The 19,438-nt window shown below is 34.0% G+C and overlaps 1 protein-coding gene across 1 annotated transcript in view; it reads right to left on the bottom strand.

Moving 5' to 3' along the window:
* Positions 1-19,438, bottom strand: part of mAChR-A (muscarinic Acetylcholine Receptor, A-type) — a 63,022-nt gene that overhangs the window by 34,173 nt on the left and 9,411 nt on the right. The window contains exon 2 of the mRNA XM_068761316.1: positions 10,221-11,029. Coding sequence (XP_068617417.1) covers positions 10,221-11,029 — 809 coding nt within the window. The remainder of the gene's footprint in view (positions 1-10,220; positions 11,030-19,438) is intronic.

Below are 19,438 nucleotides of genomic sequence, written 5' to 3'. Positions count from 1 at the left end.
ATTCACAAAAGAACCAAGGTCAACGACGTAGCTCTAAGAATTGCTAGTATAAAGTGGCAGTAGGTGCGGTACATCAGCCGTGCTACTGATGCCCGTTGGGGCAGAAAGGTTCTCGAGTGACGAGACCCCCCACTAGGAGAACCAATGACATAGTAAAGATCGCGAGAAATCGCTGGTTTCAGATGACGCGGTACAGGTCGTCGTGACAATCTTAGAAGCCTATACCTTTCAGTAGGCGTCCATCGGCTGAAATAAAATTGTACACCCCCCCCCCTTTCCCCCCTTCCCCCACACACACACACACTAGCTAGAACGAAGACATAGTGAACGTATTAATGGAATCAGGCGTTATATTGCGGAAGTCCATCCTAAATAAGAAAAGGACCAATATATAGCCACTTCCGCACATGCAGTGGTAGTCGTGCAACAAAGTGCACCGCCCGCCAGCCCGCGTTGTTGATGACTCACGAATCTAATTATTGTCGCGCACTCTTTATAAAACTATATTCGTAAAGAGCAACTGTTGAGTTTCTCGCCGGCTCTCAGCAGAACTGCCTTCCGAGCCGGTGGTAGCTGCCTGTAGAGACAATAATACCGACATAATAGTGAACGTATTAATGGAATCAGGCGTTATATTGCGGAAGTCCATCCTAAGTAAGAAAAGGACCAATATATAGCTACTTCCGCACATGCAGTCGTAGTCGTGAAATAAAGTGCACCGCCTGCCAGCCCGCTGATAAATGCGCATGCGGCAAACAATGCGAATTACACAACGACCACCGCTAAATCACTCAACACGTGTTTCACCTTTCCACGGGGCATATCATATGGAGTAATGTTACACCGATTAGTGACTCTATGTTTGGCATTTGGCACGACTGCATGTGAGGAAGTAGAACCAATATATGGATTGGTCCTTTTCTTACATATTGAAGGTCACGATAAATCGCTGGATACGATGGAGCCTATATCTTGCAATGGACATCTAGCAGCTGGAAAGAAGAAGTAATGATCTCATACATCCCACGAGATATCTTAGACTTTCCTTTTTATTTGAATCTACAAGATATCACTATTTTGACGTATCGAAGGAACTTATCAAATGTTTATTCGAAAGAATAAATACTTGCTATATTCTTTCATTGACGTATTTACAGACAGTGCGTCCTTTGAATTGTTTTCTTTTCAGTATCATTTTCTTCTGATTTTCTTCTCATGATCAATGTGTGGATAACAATGAATTGATTTTACCAATTTCGGAGCGCGTAGAGGAACTTTCAGTTTTTAAAATAACTAAAGCCTTTTCATCGAGGATTGTTGTACTATACGTACTGTTTAGGGTGTTTTTATTATCTACTAGCACTACCCCGCGACTTTGTCTGCGTAGCATTTAAAAAAAAAGTCTGTCTGTTTTTTTTTATTTTAATTATGTGATGCGGACACGAAATTCACGATTTACATAAATTCTTATGACACCCACAAATCGAAACGTCATTCTTTCGTTGTTTTCGTTTCAATTCAGATCATCGTGAAATGTCACTGCAATATATGAAATTTATTGTAATGACGGTCGCGCCATCTGTCGAAAATTTATCATACTAACTTTGACACGTGGCCTCATGGAAAACAATATTGCTAATGATAATCACATTGCACACAATGCATAGTTACGCTGATATAGAGGACAAACAGACAAACATTCAGTTTTACATGTAAATAATATCAAAGTCTAAACTTAAGCTATGACGTCATATCTGACACTTAAAAAAGGAACATATTTTTTTTTGTTTCCGTTAATTACAGTAGGCAAAAAATATTCAGAAATTTATTGTTTATCTCGAAGCGAGAAGAAAAACATTTGTTAAAACAAAAAAGGTTCTGCTCCGCCCGTCGTTCTAAATGAGACAGCAGTTCCTATAAAAGATTCGGGGGCGAATTTTTTTTTTATAACTGTCAAAACAGAATGTCGGACGGGAATTAATAAATTGATGTTATATATTTTGAAGGAGGTTTTAGGCGGGAATGAAGTAACGGAAATGGAAAGAGAAACTTTTTTATTTTTAAACTTCGAACTGATATACCCTTCGTCATCTTAACTTACTTTACTTAAATATCCAATTGAAAGCAACCTGTGTCTAGGTCGGTTGGACACTACTGGTCTGTAGTCTTCAACTTGTGAATGAATTTCTCTAACTATTCTTTAAATGTATTTTTGGACATGACCACAAAAAAAAATTCCACTGTAGAAAAGTTTCTTTAATTAATTTCTTTCCTATCTCTATCAAAATGGCCTCTTCTAGCATTCTTTTCATAACATAATATAATTAAATAGTTTAGTTTTAAACCATTACGATTAGACAGTATAATAAAATAAATACATACTGTAGTAATGAAAAATCATTTAACAAAGCTCCTAAAAAATCCACCTCTTACACCTTCGCTCAACTCATTCACGCCAGGTTCTTCTCCACCCATACCACCCTCATCATATCCCCCCACTACCTTTCCCCCTACGCCCCTTCGTCCCCCACAGTTAAGCTTTCAAGGCAAAGTAAAAGACATTACTCAGAGATACGTCACGGTGGAGTTATGCTTTGTGGAACGAAAGCTTATGCAGGCGTTTCTTTAACATCCCTGTTGCGACACCATGCGCCGGATTTGGAAAATCAAACGGATTTTATTACAAGTCGTTTAAACTCTGTATTAAAAAGCTAAACTAAAAAGTGTATTGTTTACGAGCGAAAGAAGTTATACTTTATTTAATATAGTTTTTAATAGCATGGATATAAAGTTCAATTTAAATAACAATTTTTCTTGCATTGAGTGTAACATAAATTCTCTCAATCAAATGTTATTTTTAAATTACGTCCGCTGTCATAGCGTCTTCCGATAATAACTGAATCCAAAAAGTTTTATTTAAAAGTAACTTTTTTCTTAATTTTAAATATTAGTAAATAAATAAATTTAAAAATAGAATGATAAAAATAAATTAAATTTTAATATAGTCTTTTGTCATTGTTTTTATTATATTCTTTCATTTATTTTTATCGTGTATTCAATTAAATAATAAAAATTCAATATTAAAGTTTGAATATAATGTTCCATTTTAATTTTTGTCATATTTCTTGCTAAAAATATTTATCTATTTTAAATATTAAATAACCAATAATAAATATGTTATTATAATAATTTAATAATAATAATTGTATTAAATAATAATATTTTAATATATATCATAAAATATATAAACAAACGAATAATAAGCAATATTAATAGAAATATTTAATTTAAATTACTATTGAATATAATTTATTAGCATATTAATAATTCGCACTTGCATAAAACTTAAACAAGTACCTTGTCCAAAATTTCACTCTTATAATTTTTTTAAAAACGGCCCTAAAAAGGTATAACTCTAAAAATAAAAGTTTATGTTTAATTTTAAAATTTTAATATTACGTTTTTAATAAACGAAACCATTTTGGTATCTATTTTTAACATAATTACTTGTAATATTAGTGCAAAAGCTGCATGCAAATAATATTAATGAAGTAATTTTATTAATCATATTGCAATTTTAGTTATATTTTAATTGCGTTCCGTATTCTATTTTTAATTTCGTACTCTCAAAAATGTTTACGATGACAAAATTATAAGTCCGTGACAATAAAAGAAATCAATAAGCTTGTCATATTTCAGTGATCACATTGCTTAATATAAGTTACTTATATTTATCAATAGATGGCGCTGTTACATAATTTGCGTAATTATATATTTTGCATTGTTCTGATTTTCACATTACCTGATTTTCTTTTAAGACAATTAAATATCTTTTTTTACATTGTCTATACTGTAGTTTTATTTCAGTGATTTAGATTATTCTTCACTTTTGTTAATTTTAACCACATACGTTTTAAAAGTTAACAATGAGAACTTTTCGATTTTATCTAATGCGTAATTATATATTATTGTAAGAGTTTATGGTATAAATAGTATCGAGGGTTTTAAAATCTGTGATTTGTATATGATAAATAAAAGTTTTGTTTTACTCTCTTTTTTATAATTTATCTGTCCGTCAGAACTTGGCTAGTACCTTGACGAAAATATAAAAAATGGCCGTTTGGCGGTAATAAAACTTATGACAATTTCTTTTTAAATTGAAATGGGTAACATATTAGATATATATACACTTTGTCTATTTTTAAACATAATTTTAAATATAAATTACGCACTAAAACGACGAAGAAATTGCCTCATGTGATAAAACCGCCTAATGTACTTTTGTTTTATTGCTATTCAATTATTTATATATTTTCTAGCATGTACAAGAGTTTTTTTGATAATTAAATCCACACAATACTAGCAACATAGCATTATTTTTTTTAAATAACATGTAATTTTATATTACGCTGTTATTTATTTATCTGTGAATTGTATTTTTGACAGCTGACACAATCCTTGATGTTAGTGTTGTGTAAGCCGATAAGGAGCAAATATTGTGATCGAATGGCACACTCGTTTCTGGCGAACCTCCAATGTTACACTGAATATTTTCCTTTTCGACGCCATGTGTATTTTAGAACCGGTTGAACTGAATATTTATTTTTTGTTACAAGCCGGCAATTCTCTAAAATAAACTGCTTCGTATGATATCAGGAATCAGTAAATAACTGTATAATTTTCAATATCGAATTGAAAATCACGGAATTGCTTAACGCAGCCTTAAGATAAAGGTCTCTCCCAGAGATTGTCGGTTGGAAACGGCCTATATCCGTCGAATTCCCACGATCTTAACTATGTCGTCTGTCCACGTAGTGGAAAGCCTACCCACGCCGCGTGTGAGAACCTTTCGATGCCAACTGCCATTAGTTGCACAAGCGAAATGCTCCACCCATTGCCACATCCAACGAGCAGTTCTTAGAGCTACATCGGTGACCTTGGTTCTTCTGCTTGCTTCTCTCTCAATCACATCTAAAGTTATGAGAAATACCCCGGACATTTCTCAGAAAATTTTTCATTCACTTTTCTTGTACATCATAAATTGGGACATTACCTTTATTTTGGAACGGCTCTATATATTACTATTGCATTGTTAATTATTTCTAAAAACCTTTGATTTTTTGGAAAAGTTGTACTATACATAATTGAAATTAAATTGGCTATATATTCACTTTTTTAAGGCATTTACACCTATAATCAATTGAACTATTTTGGCTTTTTATATAGACACTTCATTCATTCAACTAAATAATATTCGTCGAAATCTAGAAAAACAAATGCGTTAATAATCTTGTATAAATTTTCTATATCTTTTAATATTTTAATTGTGTTTGTATAAACAAAGACATGATATGAATAATACATCAACAAAAATTCTGTGATATTTCATCTTAACAACCCACAGAAAAAGAATGAATAATTTCTATCGAGTGGTTTCACTTCAGTGTTTTGTCATCGAAAAATTCGACCCAGTTCGTTTGATATCTTAGTTTGACAAATTTAAAATGAATATCGATATCATTATCTTAAAGAAACATTGTTGTATGTGTCTTTCTTTTATATTTTATTTATTTACATTTACAATCCTCTATTTTTAAACGGTTTTATTTAGTTCGACCCGTACGGAATTTATTTGGATCAAAATTAGAAATTGAAATTTAAGCACCTTCCCGTTGTCAGATTGATTTTTAGAATTTGGTAAACACATTTAATTTAGATGACAATACAAAATAATAAAACAATAACATTATAAATCTAAGATGGCCGCCGATACAAAATGGCGGGTTACGTATTTTTCCTTAACCCTCTCAATATGGGTATCAAATGAAAGGGCTACACTAGTAAAACACGATGATTATGTTAAAATTTAAAATTCAAGATGGACGCCGTTCCAATATTGCGGACTAGGTACAGGTTTTTCCACAACCACCACAATATGGGTATCAAAAAACCGTTTAACTTAAAAAAAATTTAAATGTATTTATTATATTATAATTTCTACTTCTTACATTTTTTTTGCCGCTAATTCTTTTTTTTTATATATACGAGACCTAATTAACACTTTCTTATTATTTATCTAGATTGATTATTGCTAAATGTAAGTCTCTTTTTGATTTTTCTTTACTTATAAACCGGTTTTTCACTCGAATTCCACTTTAATTCAATCAGTGTATACTTTTCTGCTTTATGGAAGTTTCGTACAAAAATCTACACCTTCAGAATGTGTCGCAAACGAATTTTCCCTGTTTATTTCTGCACTTAAAAATGGCGGGGAGGTTTATTCCGTATGTAGATTGACACGTGACACCAATGTCTGTCTGTTAATATATATAAGCATTTTATTACAGTTTTACGGTGTATTTAAACATACATAAATCACTATATATACAACCTATATATTTTATATTACACAACGAAAAGGATAAAACAACATAATATTTCAAAATGTATGTTACACCGTGGACCCTAATGCAAAAACAGCGCTGTCGCAGTGTTTTGTGAAGCGCTCGACAGAATATGCTGACTAAGCGCCTATTTTGGTCGACACGGTGTTGCTAATTGTTAAAGTTCAACACCTACCAGTTTACTTGTTTATTCTGTTATAACATACTGTTGTTTTAAGAATCCTAACTATTGTATTCGTTAATTAAAAATTTACAAAATAATTTGTGCTCTATCGCCACTTCCACCAAATAAAATGACTAGTGCCGTTAACATTTCTATCAGGTTTTTAAACATTTAAAATCTACGACTTCCAATACACCTTGTCAGTTTTTACCATAATTTTCTGGTTATAAAAAGCGGAAATAGACATAGACTGGACTGAAAATTCCACCAAAAATGTAAAGACGTTTTAAGTAATAATAAAACTCGTAAATAAACTGTTTTACAACTGGAGGATATAGTGAAATTGGTTTTCAGGCTGCGTTTGGGACCTTCGCAGCTTTATTTAAAGCGAAAGATAATATAATATGACAGCACAATTTAATTCTAGAGTTAAAATATTCCTTATCATTTGAGCTATTGGATGTCCACTGCTGGGATAGGAACGTTTGGAACCGACCTGCAATCAACGTCTGCTAACAACCGTAACAGGGTCGTCTGAACCTTGTGAGATGACGTGGGCTGCTGCCAGTACATGACCTCCACCCCAGAATCGAAAGCTTCTGCAGCCATCTCTTCTGCCCCTTGCCACTTTTACTGGCTCATCCTTTGTTCGCCTATGCGTCTCCTTATTTCTGTTATCTTAGTGTGACCTCTAAATGACCCGTAAACTTGAGAAAACGTTTCTGTACCGCGAATCATAATTTAAAATCAATTACCCCTTAAATTAGATTCGGGTAAAGTCGATTAAACCTAAATCCATAGAACGAGTGGCAACAGACCCGCCTTACACGCGAAAGCTTTTAAAACGTAATAGGTGAACGGTAAATCTTTCTTGAAACAGACTCCAACAGCGGGGAGGTATCGCAGACATGTTTGAACGACACGCGGTAATTGCAGAACAAACTCTACACGCCCCCCCCTTCCCCCCATCACCGCGGTCCACAAAGGGAGGGTATCGGAGAGAGGCTAGAGTTAACGAACGTAAATATTCGTGTGTAAAAATACAGCTCAATTTATATGCAAATCGCTTTTTCCTTGTTCCAGTTTAGGAACGTTATTACTATACATTGTTTTATTTAAATTATGTTCACACAAGCGCCCGGTGTTTTGATGTCTCGTAAGTGATTTATTCAATAATAAAGAATTATTAACACCGCTCTGATTCCGAGGTCGAGACGAGAAGATGTTCGAAGAAAAGCAGCATCGCCTTTCTCACGGGCAACGACAAATGTCACTCTATAAGAGAGACACTTTAAAAGAATAATATTAACATGTAGCATAATAATAAGAAAATACTCGAAATTAGGTTAAAAAGGGAGGCACAAGATCCCAGGCTGGTCATGAAAAAAATTATAATTGTATAAAAATAAAAATGGAAAATCAAAATAACAACAAATAGTTAAATATAAATAAAATCTAAAAATATTTAATGGAATCAGGCGTTACCTTGCGGTAGTCCATCCTAAGTAAGAAAAGGAACAATATTTAGCCACTTCCGCACATAAAGTGGTAATCGTGCAACAAAGTGCACCGCCCGCCAGCCCGCTGATGAATACGCATGCGGCAAACAATGCGAATCACACAACTGCCACCGCCAAATCACTCAACACGTGATTCACCCCTCCACAGGGCATCTTCAGGAGTTATGTTACACCGATTAGTGCCAAACGTGCTAAATATTGGTCCTTTTCTTACTTAAAATCCAAAAATTTCGTCAAAACTGTGAAAATATAATAAAATGAGTTAATGTAGCAAATTGTGGTCTTGGAACAAAAAGTAAAAAAGGAAGGTGATGCACAGAAGACGATTTGAATGTGAAGAAAGATAGAGATTATGGTGGAAAGAAATAAATTGTAATATAAGAGATTGCCAAGCGTCTATTTGTCAGGTTAAATCATGTTCGAGTTACGCGTGTTTTTGTCAATTTTGTCAAACACGTCAAGTCTTGATTGGTGCCAAATTACTTAATTTTTCAGAAAAAAAGTGTCAAATGCTCAACTGACGTCATTCCGCGACCACCATATTCACCAGATTTCGCTCCTGGCTGGCTATTCAACAAACGTAAAAGGTTAACTCGAAGTTGCCGTTTTGACACAATCTAGGAGATAAAAACCAAATCTAGGGTCTTGAAGACTATACCATAAAAAGACTATTCCGTCTGATTAGAAAACTGTAAGAAGCTTTAAAATAAGCTCGTTTTATTGGACGATCATTTTGAAGTGGATGAAATTAATTTGGAAAAAAAAATAAAAAATTATCATTTTATTAAAAAAATCCATCTTACTTTTAGATCACAGTATTATGTTTAGATAAAAAATCTTTCAAACTGTAAACGTGAATAAACGTACATACAGACTATACCATACAACGCTTCTTTTAAAAAGTTTCTAGTGATTTACCACTGTCGTTCTACAGAAGTAATTTTGTGAGAGCTTTCGCGTCAGCAAGGGGAAGAAAAACTACCATTAAACCTCCACGACAAGGAGAAGGCGGGACCGCGCCTTTTAACTTCCGGTAACTCGAGAACTTGCGATTCAAGTAATATAACTTACAAGTTGAGCAATTAAATTGACGATCGCACTTTGTTCTTAATTAAGCAAAGGTTTATTTTGTCTTTTATATAGAAAAATGTACAAATAATATCATGTAAATTTGTTAGTAGTTTAAAATGTAATAGTTGATTTTATTCTTAGTAAGAAAAGGATCAATATTTAGCCACTTCCGCACATGCAGTGGTAGTCGTGCAATGAAATGCACCGCCCGCCAGCTGGGTGATAAACACGTACGCGGCAAACAATGCGAAACACACAACCGTCACCACCAAATTACTAAACACGTGCTTCACCCCTCCACGGGGCATCTTCAGGAGTTATGTTACACCGATTAGTGTCAAACACAGAGACTCTGTGGTCAGCGGGTCAGTGGAGGTCAGCGGGCTGGCGGGCGGTGCATTTCATTGCACGACTACCACTGCATGTGCGGAAGTTGCTAAATATTGGTCCTTTTCTTACTTAGAATGGACTTCCGCGAGGTAACACCTGATTCCATTAAAGATTTTATTCTTGTAATTGCTTTCAAATATAATTTAGTAATGATTAAGAACTTAGTATACACAAAGGTACACTGCGAAGTATACTATTGTATTCATCTAGGTAGAGATCCGTCTCAAAAATCATCACGATAGCCGGCGATGCTATCTGCATTAAGCAACTTTCCACGATCTTTACTATGTCGTATGTTTTTACCATTGTATATTAACCAACAAATATTTCCCAACACTATCTGGGACTGATATCTATTCTACACATAGATTTTTTTTTAAATTATAATTGAAATATAACATAATGAATAGTTTAGTCATAATTTTCAGCACACATGTTGATTGATTGACAATTTTTACATCAAGTTTAATGCATTTTAATATCTATTTTTATTATAACTACATTTTTGTTTATTTTACCACGTTAACTTATCAAGTTACATGGTGTTACATATAACTTATTAACTTAATATATCTTGCGCTGTCCAGTACCCACAGTAAGAACTAACTTGTGTTATAAGTATTAATAATTCTACGAGCACAATTTACGTAAGTAACAAAAAATATTGCTCACCTAGAGTTGGATCTCTTAGATGAGTCGTGTTTCTTGCCGCCTTGTAGATTAGGCAGGTCTTTCTGCCTCTTCTTCGTCTCCCTCCAGATCTTATAGTACAATATACACATCACCGTCACAGGCACATAGAACGCCGCGATAGCTGTCCCGAATGTAATGAACTGATTGGTCTCTATGAACTGTATGTAGCACTCGTGAGGTGGCACCTTTCTTTCGCCGTCGATGTACGGCCACGCGTAGATCCAGGGTGGCCAGAGGACTAAGCTGAAGCCCCAAGCGCCGCCGATCATCACCTTGGCTCGTCGAGTAGTCCGCTTTGCTCTGTACGTGAGCGGTCGAGTCACACTGAAGTAGCGGTCGAAGCTGATGATGAGTAGGTTGAGTACGGAGGCGTTGGAAGCGAGGTAGTCCAAGGCCAGCCAGGTATCGCAGACATGCGGTCCAAGTGGCCAGTACCCGTATATTGTGAACATTGTGAACAGCGGCATGGAAATGAGACCTACAGCGAAGTCTGCCACGGCGAGAGAGAACAAGAAATAGTTGCTAATTGTCTGCAGTTGTTTGTCGATCTTGATACTGATCATGACCATAGAGTTTCCGACCACGGTGAGTACGGAGAGCACGCTGCCGATGATGGCGATGACGATGGTCTGCGCGAGGCTGTAGGGGCTGGCCGGGAGGTCGTAGTCGAAGGCCAGCTCTGTGAAGTTCTCTGTTGAGTTGGAGTCGTTGAACATGTCGTCAACTCGGTGAGCCAGCCGCGGGCCCCGCTCCGCCCCGCCGCGCACGCCGACCGACAGCCCACCCGCCTGCGGACAGACACACACACATTAATACATAATCATTTATTTATTAAACCTTATCGTCAAAACAATGATAACAGGGGACATTGTTAATGATCATTCTCAACTAAACAACTTATGATACACTGTTCAATTTCGAAACTAAATAATAACTAAAATATAAATGAATGTTTTCTTAACATATTTATATTTTAGTTTCTATATAATTTCTAGACAGAAGGTAAACATCACATAGTACAAATAAAATATTAGTGCCTAAAAATATAAATTATGAAAAGAATAAAATTTTATAAAATTAAAACGTGACTACAATCTATGGTATGATTCTGAATCTTCTGCCAGAACACCTCTGCAGGTGAAGGCGTCCTCCTTGCGCAGGGTCTTTCTCTCTTTCTTTTGCCAAGTGGGCCTTTCCACGCTGTACCTTTTTTGGTTCATCTTTGATCCTGCATACATGCTACGTGATCGGCCCATTTCCATTTATGAGTCATAGCTTGTACTAGCCCATATTTGGTTTTTGTGTTTTCTCTAATTTTTGTGTCGTATTATTTGTTTTTTTTTTTTTGTATCATACGATGATTGAATTATTTATGATCACATCTTTCCGTAAATCGTGTAATTGTTAATTTTTAAACTAGATCCATACCATATACACTATGCATGTATTCATAGTGTATAATAAATAAATTGAATCATCACAATCATTATCAATTATAGCACACGCACCGCTAGACATAGATCCTCCTCCTTCCCTCCTGAGATTTCCAATAGAGCCAGTTGGAAAATCCGAAAGCCTTGATAAGAACGCCCCAAGTTATTGTCAACTTTTCAGCCTATAAACACTTACTACAAGACATAGCTAGTTTCGAAGATGTCTATCTCTGGTGATATAATGGTACGCAGAAAACGCTGTTGCCCTCTGGAAACTAGTTTGTGAACAGTGCCAATTATATAAAATTGTATTTCAGGAATCGAAACTGCGTCCTACGATCGCTGTACATATTACAATATGTACGTAATTATTTAAAAATTTAAACAAATTTAATGTAACGAAGCAAAGGACCAATATTCAGCCACCCCCGCACACGCAGCTGAATATTGGTCCTTTTCTTGCTTAGGATGGACTTCCGCGAGGTAACGCCTGATTCCATTAAATATTAATGTAACGAGCATAATAAATACATTCTTATATATTGAGCAATATACTCAAGTACAACTTGAATGCCTTCGAAACTGCTTTTTATTGCGTTTCTAAAGCAATTATAAGTGTTTTTGTATGGCTGTCGTTTTATAAATATTTAAAATAAGACCATTACCTTAATTTGAGAGCAAAAATGTCGGAGCTTTGTACGTACGTAATCTTTAGAAGTAATTTACAAATCAGAGGCCTACGCGAGACGCGCTTAAACCTATATTAATTAAGAATTTTTGGCTGGTTTTATTTATTTACTTAATAAGCATATCGCATAACAAAAGCACTTTATTTACAATATTTTATTTAATTATTAACATCATCATTATTATTTAAGCCATAAGATCTCCACTGTTGGATATAGGTATCTTACAGTTAATTTCTCTCCAAAAAGACAGGTTGGAAGCAGACTGCGTCTTGCATCCGTCGACCTAACGTCAGTGGGCATCCAACGCTGCGCTTATCGATCCATGATTCCCACTCCTGATCATTCACAAATATTATTAAATACGGATGTGAATTGTCAAGCTATAACTAGTCGCTCTACAAAAGACTGTTTCTCAACTTTTCTTCCTTTATATTTATTAAAAAAAAACTACATTTCTCCGGGTGCACCAAATTATAACATTTTACAGTCTGTGGCGTTAATTAATGCGACTTTCTTCTAGTGCTTCATTAGAATTCAATTTGTTGCAGCGTTGGAAATGTCCATTACATTCGAATAGAATCATAGAGTTTATTTCATAAGTTCGTTTCCACGGTTCTGAATCTTAAAGACAAGCGTATAAGGTATAAATTTGTAATTTCAACGCTAGTGACGAGAACAAACTGAATCAAGTGCCAGAAGCTAGAACAATGTTTGTTTATTAAATCGAACGTAGCTCGTCTGTCTATACGCTTACATTTCGTAGACAGGTGCTACGAGCAGGGTGTCTACGTCGTAGCATGTTCCCGACGCAAATGTTGAATTTAAAATTTCATGTTTTTTTTTATGGCCTCCGCTATTGGGAGCCTCTCGTACCCCCTATCTGGTGTGGGACAGGGACTTTTGTTTACATTTATTTAATTTTTCAGTCTTTTTTATTTTCTTATTCTTCATTTATGCATCTTATGATCTTTTATTCGGTGTTCATTCCACATTACTTTTTCCACTCTCTTTCGCTCTGTGACCTTCCATTCCTCTCTCGTTACACATTAGCATTTTATCATTTTATTTCTGTTTATTTACATTCTTTTTTTTACATTTATTGCACATTAGCTGTAAAATTTCATGTTATGCTCACGTGTAATTGTTTTAGTTACTTGATGTTATTTTATAAGAGTCTGTAGCTTTGTGATTATCATCATCATCTGAGGTAATAGTCTTCACTGCAAGGGCATAGGCCTCCCCCGAAAAATTCCACAATATCTGGACTCGCGCTGCTAGTATTTTCTTCCTACGACCTAATTTTATTTATTTACACTATATCGTACACCAAAAAGCTTTATAAAAAACTAAATAATATAAACAACAACCAAAAAAGCAACAATGTATATAGCTACAAGACACGGTATTATCACTCGAGAAGATATCTACCATACAACCTTTTGGATAGAGATGATAGACATGAAGGAGAAGGTAGTTAAAAGTGCAAATAATTAAAAAATAAAAACACTAAAATGTACTTTAGCCTTGATTATGTCGTCGGTCCACTTAATGTGAAGCCTTCCGATTTGTGATCAAGACTTTGTAAGTTTTATTTTTCCTGTTTAAATGTGAAGAACCAATATCTGCTGTTAGTTAAAAGCTTGCAGGGATAGATAGCATTAATTGTGATATTTACCGCTTTTATTTTAACATTTTAATTTGTTTCTTCCCATTTATTATTTCAGAAACAAATGATTTTGGAAATGATATACCATATATTAAAAGGCAAAAAATGAACTATAAATTCATCTGCTTAAAGTTTTTATACATATAGGTATAATTATTTTAATATCTATAAGATACATTTGCGTTCTTTATACCTTAAGATATAGTATAAATAAAAAGCAATATAGTTCAGTAAAACACTGTATGATTTACTTGATATTTTTTGTACAAATCTAAACAAGTATACTTACGTTGAGTAAACTTTACGAAATGAATGTAAACAATTCGTATCGCTCTTATCTTTTACTTATAACTGTATACACAACACGTAGATATTATAAGGTAGCTAATTATAATAAATACATTTAAAAACTTTTAACCAAAACGGTTTTTTGATACCCATATTGTGGTGGTTGTGGAAAAATATGTACCTAGTCCGCCATATTGGAACGGTGTCCATCTAGAATTTTAAATTTTGACATAATCATCGTGTTTTACTAGTGTAGCCCTTTCATTTGATACCCATATTGAGGGGGTTTAGGAAAAATATGTAATCCGCCATTTTGTATCGGCGGCCATCTTAGATTTATAATGTTATTAATTTTATTATATTGTATTGTCATCTAAATTAAATGTGTGTACCAAATTTCAAATCAATCTGACAACGGGAAGGTGCTTAAATTTCAATTTCTATTTTTGACCCAAACAAATTCCGTATGGGTCGAACTAAATAAATCCGTTTAAAAATATTGTATTTCGTGTATTACGGAATAGGAAACTTGATTAGTGTTATAAAACACATGATATCAGTGTTCGCTGATATTATTTCATTTGAAATTTTTATTCTTCATTTGTTTACGTTCTAAATTCAAAATTTTCTTATGTTCAATTAACAGCGTTAGATGTCTAGGAGTGATCCGAATGTGTATTAATGCCTTTTTTTTCTTTTTTTATCCTACACAGCTGGCCCGTGCCATATTTGCAGACTTAGAGGTGTCAAAGAGGCATTGCGAAGAAAGATCTTAGCCTCTAGAGCCCTTTCACAGATAAAACTGTGATCAAAAAGTAAATTGAACTTGTTTATAAAATTATAATTCTTTATTTTTTCTACCAAATCAATTTCATACCCTTAAAAATAATCCCTGTCAGATAAATCGCACTTTTACCGACAATTTTTCCAGTCCTCAGAAGAGTCGAAATAGTCTTTTTCCGGTATAACCTTCAAAATCTTCTTCGATTCAGTTTTAATCCTTACAATAGTATCAAAATGGCGTCCACGCATTAGTGTTATTGTAAAAAAGAGTCGCAACGAACCATTGCAATATGACATCGACCAACTGTGACTTGACGAGTTTGAAACAACATCCTTCAAAACTGTTTGGGCTGAAACAAATGATATTCCATTTTTTGACAAATAGATGCCTGGCATATGTTATAGACAGTCCTAGAAATCTAGGAAAAAATTACTTGGCTTCATAATACTCGGGAGTTTTAAATGACAATTACACCTTACTTTTTGACCATTGTAATAGGCAGAGAGCTTCCATGGTATCGGCTCTATTACGGGATTGGAAAACTACTGCTCTTTAGTTAGAGAGGGAATGGCTTTGGCTGTCACTTTATATGCGTTTAGCATTCCGGCTGCATCGCTATTTACAACCCTAACAAGAAGACTAAAATATAAAAGTATATTCCCTTAACAATTATCTTTCCTCAAACAAATTATCTCAATGTTTACAGAAACCATACCACGCACTCACGCTGATATTTACATTCACATTAGTAACATAATTGGCCGGCATAAAGATAATATTAAAAAAAAGAAACATTTCAATTCAAAAATAGAACTATACTACTTTTTTATGCCACGTTTTATCATTCATTTTCACATATCGGTGACAATTTAAATTACCTTGGAGTAATTGTTAATTAAAAACGTGAATATTTTACGAATTCAATTACACAAATTAATCCAATTATGAATAACAGACCACACACACTTTGAATACGATCATAATTCAAGCGTAAAAACATTAAAAAATTTAAAATTAAACTAAAAATTTTAAAAAGGAATTTTCCATGACTTAAAAGTATTTTTGTCTTATTCATCGAAATTTTCATCATCACCATATCTATCATATGATGATCACAACTGAACATAGACCAATCCCATAGATTTCCGATAGGACCATTTGTTTTCCAAATTCATCGAACTTGACTATCCACCATATGAGTGGGTGTACAGCGCTTCCTTGTACAGTTTAATGTATTAGGGGGACCGGAAAGTAATGTCGTTTCTGTCGACATATTTTACAGAAAAACCGATTGATTTTTACCGCTCTGGAATAGAAAATTTATAAAGTAGATGGCAAAAGGTTGTTGACGAAGGTGAATATATTGTTGATTAGAAATAAAAACTAGTTAAAAATGTAGTCGTGTGAATTTAACTTAAGAAAGCGACATTACTTTCCGGTCCCACTAATAATTATATATAAACCATATACTATAGTGACAATAATTACGTAACATCGAGGAATTATCAACCATGACGTGGTTTCTTTTTTTATTTTATTATTACTCGTTTATCCGGATTTGTTTTGAGCAGGGACATTATAATGCTGGTGTAAATATTATTTTAATTTTTAATCTTTATTGCTCTTTCTCCTTTTTCCTTCTCTTTTTCCTCGCATTCTTCACAAAACAATTCATTCATCACGATCTTCTTTCATACGTCACCTTTCTTTTCTCGTCTACATTCCTTAATACGTTGATTATTATTACGCAGCATATATTTACTTGTTTTCTTTTTTACAATTTTTGTTTATCCATTCCTTTATTTTCATCATTGCTTGGTCAAGATGCTGGCAATGGTCTGCGGTACCACTTCCCTGCAGAACCTTAGAAATGTAAGACAATTGATGTCGCCCATATGGTAGGCGGCACTTTACCATAACATGGTGTAACGTACTGTGGGTTCTGACTCGAAATCAAACACCATTGGTTCATAAGGAGTCTTTATTCACAAATCAGATGGTCACCTTACTTTAACACAAAGTCTACTTTCGTTTAGTCCAAGCTACACTTTCAAATCGCTTAAGAAATGATTGTCCAAATAACTTACCAAATAGTCACTTTTATATCACTGATCGTAGATCTTAAAACTCGAAAAAACAACAATGAACTGTCAACATAGGGAGTACACCTATTTATACTACGGATAAGGTTCTAGTAATTTCGATAGTACTCGGTTAGAATTTCCGAGAACCATATACCAAAATTTATAAATAACTTCAAGGTTACGCGTGTTTACGGTACTTCTTGATCCTAGGGTTCCGTGTTTATTGTTTAGAGGGTTTTTTTAAATGGCCCCCGCTATTGGAGGCTTCTCGTACCCCTAATTAGTTGGGATCAGGGTCTTTGTTTACAAATAAGTTTTTCAGATGTTTCATCTTTATTCCTCACTCACTGTCATACTTGTCAATTTCTTTTATTCTTACCTTATTTCCATCACAATATCTTTCATTTTGTTCTTTCATTCCATCTTGCTTTCATCGCTTTCCTTCCATCATCTTATTACTATTAGGTGGTTAGGTACATTTTTTTATTCTTTATTTTATTATTTACATATGTTTAGAGGGTTATGTAACTCGTGCTTTGTAACAATAGTTAAATAGCATCTATGTTTTAATGTTAAATTAATTGACGACTTGCCCTTTATTGGCTTGGCATTTCTAATTACAACCTTATGCGGTCATTAAGGAATCTAATCTGTATTATATATTTATCGTTTCATTAGTGAAACGTTCAATGTAATTTAGATAGTGACTATACTATTAAGCCCGCATATATAATACGTTTAAATATAATTAGTTTTTAGGTCGTATATTACTGTTTTAAATTATTCCTTATTATATTTAAATGACGAATAATTATTTAATATAAATATTTAACGATAGATTGAATAACATGTATAATATTTTAAAAAGTCGGCTTAGTTTGAAGTAAAAATGTAGATATTTTAATTTGTAAGAGTACTATCTGAATATGTTTAAAAAGGTATCGCGGTATTGCAATAGACCTTTACCTTACATTTAATCATATTATTTTTTAGTGTTCACGCCCAGTGTTACTGGCCAGTATACCACAATACTTTTATATTAAAATATTTGGACGCGTTCAAATTTAAATTCGAATGCCGATTTGAATTTAGAAGCCATCAGTGTTGTGGTCGCTGCCGTTGTTAGTTCATATAAATTGTCCATACTCTTTGTATATGTGTCCTCGTTATGAAACAAGTACGAATACGTGTATGTTTTTACATTGTCTTAATAGAAATCTATGGATTATTTAATCTGGCTATTTTTGGAGTTTTTGAGAAGAACACCATAACAGCCTTATTCAATAGAATTAGATTTATATCATTATCAGTTTAAATTAAATATATAAGAAGAATCCATGACAAAATCATTCAGGTGTTATTAGGGTAAATTTGACTAAATTTAAACCACTAGTGTTGACAAAGCCTTAACTTTGTTTGAGACTTCTATAATGAATTAACCTAACCTAACCTAACCTTTAAAGTTCTTAAGTGGTCACTTACGACGAGCCCCATAAAAAGACTCAAGGTCACTCAGAGAGCAATGGAGAGGACAATGCTGTATGTCTATATGAGAATCAAAAAGGAGGAGATCCGCAAAATAACCACTATAACCGACGTAGTTTAAAGAATTTCTTGTCTGAAGTGGCAGTGAGTAAAGCATATCGCTCGTGCAGCCGATGGTTATTGGGGCCGAAAGGTTTTCAAGTGGCGACCACGAGCTGGTATACGCTGCTTTGGTAGAATCCTCGTTTGGTGAATCGATAATCAAGGTCGCGGAAGACACATAAATGCGGAACATAATAAACCGGTCATCGCTGCGAATTTTGGAGCAGACTTATATCTTGCAGTACGTATTTATCGATTGATATGATAATGATGAAGACGATGAAAGGCCAGATCTGCAAAAGTAGCTGCACTTATTTGTATAATCTTTCTTGGTTTTCTTTTGAGTAACGGATTCAAGAAGTATATTGACTGCATTAGTAGAATTAAGATACGCTTAGTTCCAGTACACCTTCACTTGGGAGGAGAAGAGGAAAGTTATCTTCACAGAAACGGGGTTTAGTGGGTGACCATGAGGATTTTAAACGCATAGGCAAATACCAGCCAAATACCATAATACGATGAATAGTTGTCCTTTGTCTAAAAAACGATTGTAATTATTTTTTCTTTTTTATTTTTTGTATCTTCATAATCATGATCTTCTGCCCTGATCAAGAGAAACAAGAGTAGAGAGAGAATATTTTTATTTCATTTAATTTAAATTTTTAA

Source organism: Battus philenor, unplaced genomic scaffold (genome assembly GCF_028537555.1).
Source record: "Battus philenor isolate CCGP_79_NKW_IND1 unplaced genomic scaffold, ilBatPhil1.0.hap1 SCAF_14, whole genome shotgun sequence".
Classification (NCBI taxonomy): domain Eukaryota; kingdom Metazoa; phylum Arthropoda; class Insecta; order Lepidoptera; family Papilionidae; genus Battus; species Battus philenor.
The sequence above is the reverse complement of the archived record's forward strand: the minus strand, read 5'-3'. Positions and strand labels throughout refer to the sequence as shown.